Below are 15,942 nucleotides of genomic sequence, written 5' to 3' on the forward strand. Positions count from 1 at the left end.
ACACACACACACACACAGACACACAGACACACACACAGACACGCGCGCTGCGTGCGCGCAGCCCGCCGAGGTAAGGCCAGCCCCCAGCAGCGGGGCCATCCTTCTGCTGCTGGATTTTTCCAGCCGGAGCATCCTGCCGGTTCTGCCGTGATTTATGGAAAGCGGGTTCTGACGCGGGGCTTTTTCTATTACGACAGGGACCCACGGACTGGAGGAGGCAAAGCTGCAGTCAGGGTAGGAGAAGTGAGGGAGAGGAAGAGGCGGGAGCAGAGGGACACGGAGGAGTGGAGAGGACAGAGGGAGAAACGGGCACGGAGACTCTTCAGAGATGCGTGAGTTATAACTAAGAGAGCAGGAGGAAAGGCAGAGAAAAGAAGAGGAGAGCCGTGGGGAAGGGAAAGGGAAAGGAGATCAGAGACTGAGTCAGCTTCCAGAGGGCAAACACCAGGAGACGAGTTCAGGGAACACCCCAGCGTACCGAGAAGGACCTGTTCTGTCTGAATCTTCACCATGAGCACAAGGAAGAGCTGCCCCCTGCCACTGGGGCAAGGAGACCAGGAAGAAAAGCAGAGCGAGGGATCTCCCGACCTGGAGCGACAGGAGTGTGAGACGGAGCTGAGGAACAAAGCTATTCTGCAACAGAAGAGGCGCCTCAAACAGGCCACCCAGTTTGTGCACAAGGACTCTGCTGATCTGCTGCCCCTGGATGGCTTGACAAGGCTTGGCACCTCCAAGGATCTGGTGAGTCCAGTGGGACCCCGTGTGGGAGGGAGTCCTCCTAATAGCCTTCATTCCAGCTGGGAGCTGCTGTCAGGCTTTGTGAAAGGATCATAGGTTCAGCAAAAATGAAACTTTCCTTCAGGATCATCTAGGAGCAGGTCAGGGTGAGGGGAAAGAATTAATCACTCATTTGCTTGCATCCATCTTCTCATGCTTCCCCGTAGGAGCCAAACTCCTTGCAGAGGCAGGCAGACATGGACTGGAAGGACCATCCAAAATCCAAACTTCCATTCACCCAGTAGCAACATATGTTCATGTGACATATAAGTTTCCATGTGGGACATCTCGAGAAGGCCCCATGTATTTCTGCATGATCCAGCTCAAAGTCCAGCTCCTCAGGAGCAGGACTCAGCAGGGAGGGAAGTACAATTCATGACACTGTGAGAGACTTATGTTTGACCTTGTCACCTTTTTGCAATTTTCTCTCTCCCCCCACTCTCTGGGTTTGTGGAGGGGCAAGCAAAGGGCAGGACTTCTATCCAGGCACACAGGCAGATGCAGTGCCTGGCACTTGTGGGTGACTCCTTTGGGGAGGAGGCACGGGAGCGAGGCCTGTGGGCATCTCCTTGTGGTGACGTGGAGCAGGAAGCATCAGGGAGGGAGGTCTGTTCCAGGAGCCTTGGCAGTCTGTGGTCTGGAAGGGCTTCCCCAAGGCTGGAAGCAGATTCCCACAGGATCTATTGCCGGCTCAACTGCACACATATTCTCCTTGCTCTGGTAGTTTTGCAATCCAACTTCTCTCCACTGTAAACTATTCAAGGATGTGGAGGTATAAACCATTTTCCCAAAAGAGGGCTGAGGTCTGGTTGTGATGGGGGCACTTGTTCCATCTGTGGCAGTGGGGGTCATAAAAGATCTTGCCCCTCCCTGCAGTCTGTGCTTCCCTCTGGATCCTCAGACAATTGCAGCAACACCACAGATGCTCTCTCGTGTGTGCCTCTGACATTTCCCAGCTCCCGAGGCACACAGTGGCACAGGGCCACACGCGTGTGGGACCGGCAGGTCCCTGGCACTGAATGGGAGCTGATCCTCCTTGCTGGAACCTTGGGGTGCAGCGGCTCTGCCCTGCACAGAGGAGGGGTCAGCGCCACGTTCCCGTGCTGGCACATCCTGCTGCTCCCGCCACCCTCCCCGCAGCTGCCTCAGCTGCCTCGGCAGCCCCTGGCTCGGCAGGGCCAAGGGCGGCTCCTCCAAGTCACCCTGAGCTGCCGCCTCACGTTCTGCAGCCGCACTCATGGCTGTCAGCAGGGACGGGTGTGCAGTGTCCCTCCGACCCTGCCACAGTCACGGCTGGAGGGCGAGAGGGGCGTCATGTCAGAGCTGTCCTAGCCAGGAGCAGGGACTCTCCTCCCGCGGGGAAGGAGCTCTGGCCACAGCGGAGAGCTCCGCTCAGGCTGGCAGCACGGGCAGGGCTCTGCCGGCCCTCGGGGCCTGCAGCACTGCAGCTCAAACTCGCCTCAGGAGCACAGCCCGGCATCACCCTGGGCCCGTCCCTCGGCAGGGTATGGAGAGGAGCCACTTCTGAGTCTCTCGGTGCGCGTCCACTGACCCCAGCCGCAAAGGCCGGGAGAAACCTGTCTACCAGCTTTGCTTTGGGATTGACTCCTGTCACACCATGCCTCAAAGCGACAACTGGCACCCTGAAGCCCCAAGGGGCTCCTTGAACAAGACAGTCCTTGTCCAAATCACTTGCCACAAGCAGCTCTCTCCTGGTGGAATTAACCATTCCAGGCAGAATTCCTGGTGTGCAGGCAGCGCTTGGTCACTGCAACCCACTGCAAACTTCATGTTTGGTCCACAGCAGAACGTCTGAAACATTTTTACCATGGACCTAGGGAGCAGTGAATAAAGCATGACAGGTTTTTTTCTGACATGGACAGTTTGCTCTGGTGTTAGAGGGCACCAAATAAAGTGTGGCCCCTGTGCAAAGTTCACACACATAGTGCCATTCCTGGGGTCAAGTGTGAACATCAGTTTCTGCTTTAACTTGGAGCAAAAGAAGAACCAGACCTTAGATTTCCCAGAGGGATTCAGCAATTCCTGCAACTCAAAGGGCCACTGTGATACTGCTGTGATGTTTTGGGGGCTGCAAATCAGAGTCCAAAATATGCTCTTGGCTTACTTATCTAGGCACTTCTCCAGCCCTGTGAAAACCCCACTTCTGTTTCCCAAATTGATCTGGCTCCCTCTTGGAGGACAGGAATACAAACCAGGAATGTACTGAAAATGAAGCAGCAGTAGGAAGTGCTAGAGAGTTTGATTTGGAGAGAGTAAAACAGCCCAGACTCCTATAGCACTTACACCGGGAGGAAAGTTTAATTAATTCCCCAAAAAAAGGTCTCCATTGACAGTGCCAGAGACTTCAGCTGTGGCAGCTCCATGTCCTAAAATTAGAGCAAGGCCCCATATAATTTGAAACAAAATACCTGCTTTCTTTTACAGTCACGGGCTGTTACTTTTTGCCACTCTTTTCTGTGTATTCTGGGTGTGCATTCAGCTTATGCAATGCATCCAGCAGTGCCTAGGATTTGATGGGCCCATCATGTCTCCAATAATGAGTAATTACACATTTCCGTGGAGACATCATGTTTCCAGCTTTGCAACAAAAAGCACGATCAGTTTTGGGGTTTTTTTAATGGCAAAATAGAAAATGCTAAATGGGCTAAAATATTCTGGAAGTACCAAGAAGGTCTGAAGATCTGTCTTCCCACCTCCAAAAAATCAAGATCCCCAGCTCATACAATGTCACTAATCATAGCAAGGCCTGGAGATTTCACATTGGAGAACCTGAACCTTCCCTAAGTTGCACTGGGAATCTTCTTTGATCCCTCTAAGTGCCCTGAGATGGCATCCTTTCTAGCTCCCACAACACCCACAACATCCTCCCTCACCATCCTCTAAATCTAATGGTTTCTAACCAGTCCAAGAGCGACAACAGTCTCCACTTCTGTTTCACTGGTGAGAGAGAAGACAGGCAGGGCCCTAGGAGTCTGCTATTGAATCAGATGCCTCCAAAATCCCAAAGCTCAGCTAACCCCCACCAGCACTTGGCCTCTTCCCAGCCTGAGTGACAAGAAGGGGACAGAGGTGGCTGCTGCAAAGGGCCCGCTCGTTCTGTGGGAAAGGTTGCAGGGATAGGGAAAGGTCCTTTGCATGCCAGATGGTAAGAGGCAGGAGGGAGGATGGGAATTTGGAGACCTGCTGTTTGTTCCCTGCCCTTTTCCCATGGCCCAGATGTTAGCTGGCAGCCAAACTGGCACTGTGCTCAGAGTATTTAGGGAGCTAAGTACAACGACCAGCTGTGCTGTGGGCCGGCACAGTAGGCTGGGAAAAGACCAGGAGCAGAGGGATATTTTTACCCCACTTTTTCAACTGCTGCAGTGTTTCTCATGCAGCACGTGAATGATCTCCCACCCCTTGAGTGGCAGGAAACAAAAGGCATGAGGGACTTGGCATCTTGCAAAGAGCAATGCTGAGTGTGACCAAAGAGCCAGTGACAGCTGTCCTGCTCCAACCATTGGGCAAATCTGACAAGTCAGGGTGCTTCAAACTGCAGTTTGCACACTTCCTTGGCCTCAGCTCTTTGGCCATGCATGAAGCAAGTCCAAAACACAAGTAACCTGTGGGGTTAATGCAGCTCAGCTCATTGGCAGGTCTGGTCTAGCTCAGGTGTTTGGCCTGCCCATTGACAAGATCCTGCATCAAACTGCTGCACCACCTGGGAGATGACTTTTAATTTTTTCTGGTTTTTTTTAAAGAAAGATAAAAACAACAGTTTAAGCTGTAGCACATTAACCCCTTTAGATTATTTGCCTTTCTTCAAATAGGCAGCTGTTATTGGGAGTGCCATGGCCAGCTCAGACCAGCTGCTCTCCTGCAGAAGGGCCATGGGGCTGAGCACATGGAGAAAGGACAAAGCTACCTCCAACAGACACCTGTTTCATTGGTGTTGCCCACTGTTGATTCAGTAGCTGTGCAGGGACTGGATGGATCAATACTGGGCAAAAGCTAGAGCATCTGATGGTGGGGAGCAGAGATGGACTCCAAGAAACATTAAAAGCTTGTTTTAGTTTCCTCTTCAGGGGGAGCTTCCTGCTTCACTACAAATAATTGCTCGTACACCTGAAATATCTGCAGTCCTGCCTTCTTGCCCACATGTACATCACACACACGCTGCATTCCTCCTGCCCTCCCACATTAGAAAGTGTGAATGTGCCTGGTGGGATGCCAGCACGCCCAGCAGGCAGTGTATTGCAGTACCTGAACAGGGATGAGATGCTCCAGTGCATGTTCAGCTGAAGGAACAGATATGAGTGGGGAAAGCATGCATCAGGCATGTTCTTCTCCTCCAATAATTGCATCCCAGAGACCTGCCTGTCACAGACATCCCAACACTTTAACACCAAATTAGCGGCTACAGAAAAAAATCTTGTGATTTAAAGAAAATTGTTTTGGATAAGCATGTCTTTCATCAGGATGATCAGTTGGGTCAAGCATTTGCAACGTGCATCCCTGAGCTGGCAAATGTCCTTGTCCTTAGCTCCATACTTAGCCGGGATTTCTCTTTCTTTGTGATGGAGACAGCAGCCTCATAGCGTGGTCCAGCGGCGCCTCTTGGAAGGCAACCTGAACAAGCTGCGGGGCGAGGCCAGGGGTCAGTCTGCACGGGTTCAATCTCCGCTGGCAAAAGACCAGGATGAAAAGATGGAAAAGGGAGAGGACAGGAGAAAAGAGACTTCAGCCCTGCTAATACGGTGCCAGGTAAGGCAATGACACGGTGCTGCTGATTTCACAGTGATGGCAAGTGCTCAGAGTTCCAGCTGTGCCCCTCCCAAGGGCCATGCTGAGTTATAAATTGCAAAGCCAGCTTTCCAGCCAAAGAGAAGAGATTTCATGCATGGCCTCTCTTAGAGTTAGGGTGCAGGTTTTCCAAAAGCCAGAGGAAAGCCTTTCTGCTACATGCTTTCTAGTTGCCCATATTTGAAGATAAATTACCTTAATCACATCTCCTTCCTTTGAAGGCCAGCTTTCCCACGATATGAGGTATTTTATAATTGCCTATAGAAGCAAGGAATGTCTCCTTATCACTTGAAGACAGGTGCCTCTAGTTGATTTACACTTAACTAGCTCCAGTCTAGTCTGATTCTCTCAGGTGTCACAGGACCTCCTCAGAAAGTGTGCTCCAAATTAGCACAGCTGTGTCTCTTGATGGAAGCAGTATTTTTAGCTCCCTTTTCTTCTTCTACCCTCCTATACAGCAGAGCACACTACTCGCTAGCCCCTGCAGTTAGAGAAAGCACATCCAAAAGCGGTGGCCCATGAAAGATGGTCAGAGCTTCACAGTAATATGCAGATATGAGACTCACCAAGATACAGACCTGTTGTACAAAACCCATTTTAAAGCTGGTTTTAGTTCAGTTACCTGTCCTAAAGAACATCTCCCATATCAGAGTGTAAAGGCTACACTTCCAAGAAAAACATATATACCTTTGAAAATTCATTTGGCACAATAAATTATCATATGAATACAGCCTGGTAGCAAGCTTCTGAAAGGCTTAGATCAGCTTTCTGAGTACCAAGCAAAGCCACTCTCAGGTTTGTTTTGCAGCCTTTACTGCTGCAGTTAGCCATTGCTTACCCTGTGTTTTAGACTTTAATATAGCTGGGTTAACATAACCACACTTGGGGACAGACTGGTAGGATGAATGGCTCTCAGTGTAATTTCTCCAATTACTTGGAGCCTGGTTTTGAGCAAATAAAGGTGTTTCTTTTTCTTTAATGACCTCTCCTTATTGTTCTGCAAGAGGAAATTCAGTGATAAAGGGTGGGGGTTTTGCCAGGCATGCACACTGAACAAGGACAGGCATGTACAGGTATTGTATCCAAGGGGCAGTAGCTAAGTCAGCGTTACAGTCCACTGGTCATTCCCTTTTGTGTTTCCAGTGGACTGAACCCCAGCTGTCACCCACGTTTTATTTTCCCTCACAGAGGAAGGTTAATGAGCATTGCAAGCAAGGAAATAGGTCTAATGCTGCACGTAACATTCCCTGAATTCTGCACAGGCATTTCTCTCTTTTTCTGCTCTTCTTAGGAGCCAGTCACTGTTTGTTACATTTGATCTTCTTACATTGAAGGAAGGGAAGCTCTCCTCTCCTTCTTTTTGTCTTGCTGCTTTTGATGTTTGCATTTGTGAACTTCAAAAAGCCTCTCCTGTCAGTAACAGATCTGTGGCAGCAAACAAGACTCAGGCTGCCAGTTCATTGGAACCGGAGAGGTGAGCTGGTACCTTTTGGAGATCTGCTTGATTATGGTGCAGTTTTGATTAGAAAAGGAGCACAGCCCCAGAGAAGTCTTTTTTCCCCTGACTCCTGAGAAAAGCTAATCTACCATTTACACACAGACAAGTATGCTGAAAATCTCAAAGTGGTAACAAATGCATCACCTGACTTGTAACTGAACTTGACTAAAGAATAAAGCCAAATATATGTAGACTTCAGTGATACAGGGAGATTCAGGCAGTAAGTGTTTTCACTCTAACAGGTTTTGGTTGCCCTATGCCTAAGGCCTTTTTAAATCTCAGAGATCACAGACAGATCTAGTCTGTAATAGTTGTACTGCAGTCACTCACTCATTAATTTGCTTAGGTGGGCTGCCCAGATGGTACTTCAGCAGAATTGCCCCTTTTTGTGACAGTTTTTGAAAAGCACTTTGGAAAGCTAGTTATGACTGGCATCTGCAACATAAAATCAAGCTGTTATTTTTTGTGTGGGGCTTGTGTCTTGTTGACTTAGAAATAGATATTGAAAGATTTCACTACTATCAAAGGCCACTTTTCTTCTATGCCAAAGCAACCTGGAATTGATCAGCCTTTTGTTTGCTAAAGCAGCTTCTTGACTTCAGAACTGACATCATTTCAGAAAACACAGCTCTTTATAAATGGTGATCCTTACTGATTCCCCTTCCCCTCCTTCTTGGAAATCCCCATAATTGACATTTAGATAAAAGAATAATGCTGACTGGTAGTAACAGACTGAAAATTCTGGACCAGAGATGAGAGTGGGTAAAGTGATGAAAAGTCTTTCTAGTCCAAGAAGCCTTGCAGTGCTTATGAGCTGCCTGCACTGTATTTGTGGTATGCTGGACCAAGGACTTTCCTCAGGCTCCTGGTGAATTCTCTAGGGAAATGGTTAGTGGCATAGGGCTGTTTACACTGAATGAGATTAAATGTTGTTTTCTACAGAATAATCACTGTCCTGTTATATCCTATCAAGTCTCTAACTTGCAGATTTCCCAGCCTGCTCTGAAACAAAATTCAATAATCTGCCTAGTGATACAGCTTAGGCTTATTATGACAGCAGCTCATGCATCTCGAGTCTGCCTGCTCCCAAGTGATTCCTTTGCCATTGCTAGCCACGCTCCAGGTCGTGTTTCTGAGTAGAGAGGATGTGGAGGCAGATGTTTGGCATGCACCTGCACTCTGTGCTTTATCTTGCCTCTCTGCTTAGTCTGGCCACAGCCCTTTCAGGCAGGGCTGATGTGTCAGGGAGGACCAGGCAGCACAGACACTGCAGAGCTCCAAAATCGGGGGGGGGGGGTTTGGCATAGAATCCCAACATGGTTTAGGCTGAAAGGGACCCTGTTGGTATTGTGTCTGCAGCATTCCAGTATTTCCCACGGGAGTTGTTTTCTTCTCTGTCTTTATAACTACTCACAGATAGCACATTTTTGAAAATGAAATCTTGGAAATATTGGATGTAGCTCTCTGTGATGATTAATAATCATAAACAGACTTAGTTAAGAAATCATAAAATTAAGACATTTTTCTTGACCCTGCTGGTGCTGCACTGAGTCCCTCATTGCTGCGCTGATCTGCTTAAGGTGTTCAAGCATTTAAACTTGTCAGGAATGAGTATAAGAGCAGAGAAGCAGTGGCAGGTCTGTTGCTGCTTCTGAGTGGTTCATGTCACAAAGTGCCATAGTGGATGGAAGAGAAGAAAGCACAGGAATACCACAAATGATCGTAGGAAGACAATAAGTCTCCCAAAAAGAAAATTTTGTGGGTGGGGTTTTTTGGTGGGGTTTTTTTTGGATGGTGGTGTGTAGATACAAAAATGCTGCTAGCAAGGATTTTCTTGCTATTTTCTAAGTCCGTGAGAGACTTTTCTCTCTCACAGAAGAGGTAGCAGAGAATGTAAACGACCAAGCCACCTGCAACCTTGAAAAATCTTGTTTATGGTATAGTAGAAAAATATTTTGACAATGGACGTTTTAGGATTTTAGCCAATCAACCCCCAAGGGGTGGCTGGTCCTTTATCCAATTAGACTATGAAGAAAAAAGTCTATAAAAGAGTTTGTAAAATAATTAAATAAATCAATTTTGCTGCACAATTCCTGCCTGCTGGATCTTCTCTCCTCCTCCTCCCCATGGCTGCGGGACACGGTGATATACCCTAGGACGCAGGCCTGCGGTAATAGTGGTGTGAGACAGAGCCTTGAAGAATTAGGCCATCAGGAATAGGTATGATTAGGCACCCTAGGTAGAGGAAAGATGTATTTTGTATATGACAGCTACTCCATATTTTTGCAGTTCCTTTACTAAGTCCTGTTCCTCCTTTTTTTTTTTTTTTTTTCCCTGAGCCTAATTCTTATCGATGTCCTTGACAGCCCTATGTTTTCAGACCCCCAAAATGAACGTAACCTGCTGTTACTTCATCACCTCTGGCCTGCCATTAAGGACCTCTCTGCAGAGGGGACAGAAAACAGATGGCAACCACATCTCCTTTTCCCTTTTATGTTCAAAGGGGTAAAGAAATGAAGTGAGCAAGGCACTGGGAACTATTCCAGTAAAATCATGCACAGGTGACTTGGGCACAGGGCACAGTCTCCCTCTTTGCTAAATGACACCAGCTGTGACTATTGTAGTATCATGTCTTGTATCCTTAGAGAGCTATATAGAAACATGATGTAAGCCCTACACAAAATAGTCATATCTTGATTAGGTTGTGTCTTGGATTCAGGAGTCACATGGATTTGTCAGTTATCTCGGGAACTGCCTTAAATTCAAGCTCATCTCAGGTGTGTTTGTTCTGGGTGCTCCTGTTTCTCCCTCAGACTTCTCCCTCTGGCAGCTTTTCTACTGAGAACAAATGTGTAGCCCTGGGACATTGTTCCCTGCAACACCAGAAGAAATGGAGAGATGAAACCCAGAAAAACTGTAGCACATGCTTGTATTCCTTTACAAGCTTTTGTCATATCACTTATTGCTCTGCTAACAAAGTCCATGTGGGTTTTACGAACAAATTGTCTAATCATCTCTTGACTGGAATACTATAAAGTCACTAAAAACAAGTAAGTGTCTGGGCAATCAAATACACATGAAAGAAGACAAATTCAAAAAGAAGTGTTTGAGAGAGGCTTGCAGAGCACTGGGGAAACCACCATTGTCTGGGATGAACCTCCTGCCTTCTGACTACTGCCTAAAACACCACATCTTTGGCTATGTTGCTCAGAAAGACCAAGTCACACTGTTGGAGGAGTGAATAAGCTGATTGTGAGCTTACAGTAATTTTCTGTTGTTGTTTTTTCTAGTGCCAAGGTCAGGTATTGAAAGCGACTGTTAACACTGGGTGTCTACCAAACCTCATCTCCAAGAGGTGTTTAAACCAGCTGGGGTAAGTCTTTGCACAGTATAAAAGAAGGGATGGCTAAAAGAAAACCTATGGCAAGAACCCAGGCTCTCTGGATTGCCAGCCCCAGTGATAATTACTGGCAGTTTTGCATGTGCACATGGCTGTTCAGGAGAAGAGGCAGAGGGTGGGCTGCAGGGCAAGGCATTAGAGCACTGGCAAAGCTGTGTGCAGACCCCAGACTCTGAGGCAGAGCTGTGTCATTCTGTCTGTGTGTACTGCAAGGGAAAGCTGTCCAGCTGGTGGCTGGTGGTGAGGTTTTGCTTGCTGAATCTGCCTCCAGACATACTGCATGGAAGGGGTTCCCCCTCTTGTGGGCCTGTTCCCAACGAGACTATGAGGAACTGCCATCAGTGAGAAGTCCTGGTTTTCCTCCTCTTCCTCCACTTGAGGCAATAACACCTCTTGTGTCCCACAGGCTGGAAGAAGTGTCTGCCATGGACTGTGGAGACCTCTCTCTTCCCATCCCCAGCGTTGTTGGCCGAGTAGAACATATGGAATTGCAATTTGGCCAGGAGACAGTGCTGTGTTCAGCACTGGTTGTAGGTGAGAGAGCCAGCCCCTCCTCTCCCTTGTTTCTCCTGTGTCCCTCTTGCCCTGCCAAGGGCATTTAAAGGACCTTTGGAAAAAGCAGAACATGGTGGAAGGTTGGTGATGTGGCCACCTCCGCTGCAGGCCAACATCACCATACACAGTGAATGCCCTCAATGTAACCAAAGGCAAAGGGCATAGGAAGAGTACAGAGAAGACAGAAGACATTGAAAGTGGAGAGAAATTAGATGGTTTTTCCTTCTTAACAAAGGATGTGAAAAATCCTCATTTCAATTCTAAAATGGACCTTTCATAAATTCTGCAGATGACTTGATTAATCCCCTGGTGCCTTATGTTCTCCTATGAAATGGGCACTTGTATCTCTGGCTGGCTGGAAGTCATCTGAGAAAGTACCAGAGGGTACAGCTTATTTCCTAGAGTGTTTCTCTGTGTGCTCCTCTGCCTCTGCTGCAGGGAGCACCCTGAAAGAACCAGGTAGCCCCAGAGTGCTGAGTCTCCTTCAGTGTCCTGAAGCAGGACCCTTTGAAGGAAGGAGCCATAGGAGACAAGTCCACAGACACTGAGGCAGGCTCAGAAAACAGCAGAAAGGCTGCATGTTCTGCATTTACATCAAGCTGTGCATATGCTGAAAACAACCTGGTTGTCTTTCCCCCCCGCCTGTTCTTTCTCCCTATTAGTCTTCCAGCTTTACCTTCTTTGCTTTAATCTGTTTCCCCATCTTCAATGAGTCCTGTTCATCTTCCAAGGCCTCCCTTGTTCCCTCTCTTCATGTACATTCTTCCCACATTCTAAGTCATCTAGAAAGAGCTTCCTCCTCTTACACACTCTGGCTTGCTCTTCTTTCCTGGTTTCCACTCTGCTTGTTCTTGCCCTTCATGGGGAATCTGTGCTAGTACCGGCACAGGTGAGTTTACCACATAGCTACTACCCATTTTGTTGGGATGTGGAAATGGCTGCCTGGAAGGAGCAGAATTGCTACACCTGTGTCTTACATCTCCCTGTGCACACAGTGCTCTCACTTATGTGATTATGAATAAATTATAAATTACAGCCACTGGTTACAGGGCAAGCAGGCCTCCAGGAGACATGGGAAGTGTTAGTGACATTACAAGCTGCTGCTGATTCCTGAAGACTCCAGAACCTGGGAATTCCTCCTTAGCTGCCATGGAAGTCCAGATTGGTGACTCTAAGACCTCTCACAAGCATGCCCTCTCCTCTTCAGTTGCTGGCTTACAAACCTAAGGCCCTGGTGACCCCAGCCAGAGCTGGTACCCAGAGCTCTTGCAAGCTGAGCTCTCCAGTACTGTCACCAAAACCCACAAGTTCTGTGACCTATACTCCCCTCCAGTTACTGGAACTCAGGCCTTGCAGCACACATCACAATCCCTCCAGTTGCTGGCACCCAAGTGTAAAAGCCCTACAGCCCGTGCTCCCTTCCCCCGTTACTGGCACCCAGATTTCTCTTGCACACTGGTGTTGTCACCCATGAGCTATGTCCCCTTCTCCAGTTGCTGGCACACACCTGTGAGCCCTGGGCCTATAGTCCCTTCAGTTCCAGGCACCTCTCTTGCCAGTCCCTCAAGTTGCTGACATCTGGAGCTATTTGCCCTTTAACCCCATGCATCTTCCATGTTTGCTGACACTGAAGACTTGCAGCAGTTACAAGCAGGATAGACAAGTTACACGGGGAAAAAAAAAACTTAATAAAATTATTCAGTAAGATTGGATAGATTGCAGCCATTAGGTGCAGGCTTTGGTCAGACAAGTGAACTGACCAACAGCCTGCTTGCATGTGACTGGCCCCCTTATCCCCTCTCCTCTCCATTTTTCCATGCTTGTTCTCTCCTGATTCACCCCGATGCTTGCCTTCTCCTGCCTTTGGCCCTTCCCTTACACAGCCCAAAGTTTTATGGGATCTCACAAGCCCCTTCTGATATCTCATATTAAGTTTTAAACAGTCACATAAACCCTCTCAAATTTCCCTCACAGTAGTCATGATAATCATGGTTTCCTTCTCTTATCAGCTGCAAAGTTCATTTTGACCATCTTCAGGACTGTGCCTAAATAGCTCCTTTAAAGGCTCATCAGTGAGTGGCAGAAGAGTGCTGATTTATTATTGTCACTGTTACCATCTGCTTGTTAATGTTCGTGTGTTTAACTCATCCTTTTCCTTGTTATTTGTTATCTGCTTTGTACTGAAGAGACCATAACCATAAAAATTTATGAATCAGATGTTCTTGTATTTCATATCCTTTTACAGGAGAAACACACTTTCTTTAATGAGGCAGTATTACATAATCTAAAGCCTGATCAGTCTCTTCTCTCTTCTCAGATGATGAAATGCTGGAGTTTTGCATTGGCCTCCAGACTCTGTGGTCTCTCAAGGTAAGGAACAGCTCCTTGCTTATTGCAAGGCTCCTCTCAGGAAGCTCTCCAAGATCTGGTTGTTGTATGCATCAGAAATACTTAATGTCCACGTCTCTCAGGGCAATTCCGCCTGACTGGATGCTGTATGCTCTGAGACACTGATTCCTTTCCAGTCCTTCTTAAAGGTTTTAAGAAAGAAAACACTCAATAGGATATTATCACATCTCCCATTCCCTGTATTCCTGACCATGGAAGTTGCAAATGGCAAGAGGAAACTGGAGACAAGAAAAGGCACGAGTTAGACCCATGTTGCCCCTTGAAGGCAGATGTGAACAAGCTCTGCCCTTGCTTTGAGACAAATGAAGCCATGTGATCACATTCAGTGTCCAACACTCACTGGCCAAGAGTGTAAAGAGTCCTTTCCTTTTGTCAGCTTGGCTCAGGGTCAGTGCTCTGCTGAGCCTGCCTCCTGGGTGGCTCAGGCTACGGCTGCAGCAAGCTGGCTCCTGCCTGTCACACATTTGTGGCCACATGCCAGACTCACAAAACAGGAAAAGCAATGGGTTGAATGGCTGAGTGATGTGAGGGCATCAGCTTAGAGGGGGTCATAGGAAGAAGAGAGACGAATAGCCCTGTGACAGGTTTGGAGATGAATCCCATTGAAAGGAACTGGAGCAAGGAGGCAGCACGTGGGACAGGGGAGGAAAACTGTGTCTACAAACCCAAGGAGGTGTTACAGATTCTCCCCAGTCATAGACATCATGAGATTTGGTATCTGAAATGTCCAGCAAATAACTGTCTCTCTCCTTCTTTAGTGTTGCATCGACTTGGAGGAAGGAGTCCTGAGATTTAGAGCACTGAGTCAGGAGCTGCCTTTTTTACACGCCTCTGAAGAGCCTGGTCAGTGACTGGCTGCATTCCCCATGTCTGAAGACTTGCTGCCATGAGACAGAGATGAGGGTGAGGCTCCCATGCCCCTAACCTTGCTGAGTTCTAGGCTGAGGCATTCAATGGGGAGTGAGAAAAAGGGGAGCGGGTGCTGGAAGCTGTTGTCACTGGGAGTGCCTCAACTTGAGATACCCCTCCTTTCAGTGGACCCTCTTGCTTGTCCTGATGTGCCAAATGGGCATTTTGTTCTTGTTCTGCTATTTGGCCCTAGTCACTCCAACTTCTGGTTCTGTAATAAATTTATGCTACCCCTTTAATGACTTTACAATACACTCTGTTCACCAGAGAGTCTCTGTGAAGGATCTCCAGTCGTTCTGTTGACAGGAGAACCGCGTTTTCTCCGAAGACCTCCAAAGATTGCTCTGAATGTTTCCCTTCTTGTTGCCTCAATGCCAGCATACACCACTCCTGTTTCTTGGTTGGAAGGGCTCTGTTCCCCTCGCCTGCACTCTGGGAATCTGGATTTTGCTGCTTTTCTCTCGCTCAGAGCAGAACAGAAGTATTTTTTTGGAAAACTTTGCAGCAAGAACAGTTTGAGTTCTCAGTTCTAAGAAACCTTTGCAGAAATATTGAGTGTAGATGCCTAAAGCACTGACAGGGGCTTGGGCTTTGCCACTGCATTCCTGGGCACCAAGCTGTATTATATGAATGACAATGCTTACCATCTCTTGGTGTTATACCCTGTAACCAGACTTGCACACCCTGTTCTTCTGGCCAGGCCACTCCTCTCTGCACTCCAGCTGCTAGAGCTGCATCCCTGTTCCCTCAGCTGCATCCCTGTTCCCTCTTCTGCTTCATCAGAGATCCTGCCACTAAGTTTAAACATTGCAATGAACTACAGCACCAAGTCTTCTGCTCTGTCAGCTTTCTTTTAACTTGATATCCAGTGATTAAACATAGACACATCATCAGCCTCGAGTCCTGGCATCACACAGCCCATCAACTTTGCTTCTCTTGCACAAAATGAGAACTTGTAGTATCAGCTCAGGTTAGAGAACTGTGAACTCATCTGGAATGTTAAAGGTGTTTAAGTCATGTAACAATTGGGTTTATTTAATTTCTTTTTTATTTTTTTAATTTCCATCCTAAAGCTTAGCTGTATTAAAAATACCGTCTATTCTTAACTAGCTCTAGGAAAGATGCACTAGATCAGGGCTTGTTCCATGCCTCATGGCTACTGATTCACTGTCCAAACTCTGCACAATGTACCTTTATCCACCCTCAAAATGTCATGACAACCCCATTTTGCCTATTTTCCTGGATTAAACACCACTGAATCTCTTCCTTTTGTATCAAATTGCTCATTGTCTCTGTTGTGCTTCTCAAAAAATGTTTGTACACATTTTTGCCCTTTTTTTTTGTTAGTTCTTTTCTCTACAGCTGTACACTGTAGTTTAACATGTGCTAAGGACAGCAGAGTACAGCCTGGCTGATACGATTTGGGATTCACTCACCAGTGATAGTTGGTGTGACTGGCCTCTTCTGCTTCATCAGAGATCCTGCCACTAAGTTTAAACATTGCAATGAACTACAGCACCAAGTCTTCTGCTCTGTCAGCTTTCTTTTAACTTGATATCCAGTGATTAAACATAGACACATCATCAGCCTC

General features: G+C 47.3%; 1 protein-coding gene across 3 annotated transcripts; it reads left to right on the plus strand.

The window, feature by feature from the left end:
- Window positions 1–15,804, plus strand: NRIP2 (nuclear receptor interacting protein 2). 3 transcript variants are annotated; one of them, XM_017735893.1, is made up of 7 exons: window positions 1–70; window positions 198–741; window positions 5,365–5,541; window positions 10,369–10,451; window positions 10,885–11,012; window positions 13,351–13,403; window positions 14,201–14,590. In XM_017735893.1, exons 2-7 carry the CDS (start codon window positions 511–513, stop codon window positions 14,291–14,293), a joined length of 765 nt encoding a protein of 254 aa, XP_017591382.1. In that variant the 5' UTR covers window positions 1–70; window positions 198–510; the 3' UTR covers window positions 14,294–14,590. The 3 variants fall into 3 exon arrangements, 2 of the variants coding, with proteins under 2 accessions (XP_017591382.1, XP_008633100.1); XR_001862456.1 differs by adding an exon at window positions 14,619–15,804 and having other exon boundaries at window positions 7–741; window positions 14,201–14,345; XM_008634878.2 differs by having other exon boundaries at window positions 7–741.
- Window positions 15,805–15,942: the final 138 nt, after the last annotated feature.

Source organism: Corvus brachyrhynchos, unplaced genomic scaffold (genome assembly GCF_000691975.1).
Source record: "Corvus brachyrhynchos isolate BGI_N302 unplaced genomic scaffold, ASM69197v1 scaffold44, whole genome shotgun sequence".
Taxonomy (NCBI): domain Eukaryota; kingdom Metazoa; phylum Chordata; class Aves; order Passeriformes; family Corvidae; genus Corvus; species Corvus brachyrhynchos.

Bases quoted from the DNA above. Each gene is read 5' to 3' on its own strand.
- NRIP2 (XM_017735893.1), top strand. From the start codon at position 511: ATGAGCACAAGGAAGAGCTGCCCCCTGCCACTGGGGCAAGGAGACCAG. The intron at 742-5,364 runs GTGAGTCCAGTG...TGATGGAGACAG, and splicing joins TTGGCACCTCCAAGGATCTG to CAGCCTCATAGCGTGGTCCA. The intron at 11,013-13,350 runs GTGAGAGAGCCA...CTCTCTTCTCAG, and splicing joins GTGTTCAGCACTGGTTGTAG to ATGATGAAATGCTGGAGTTT.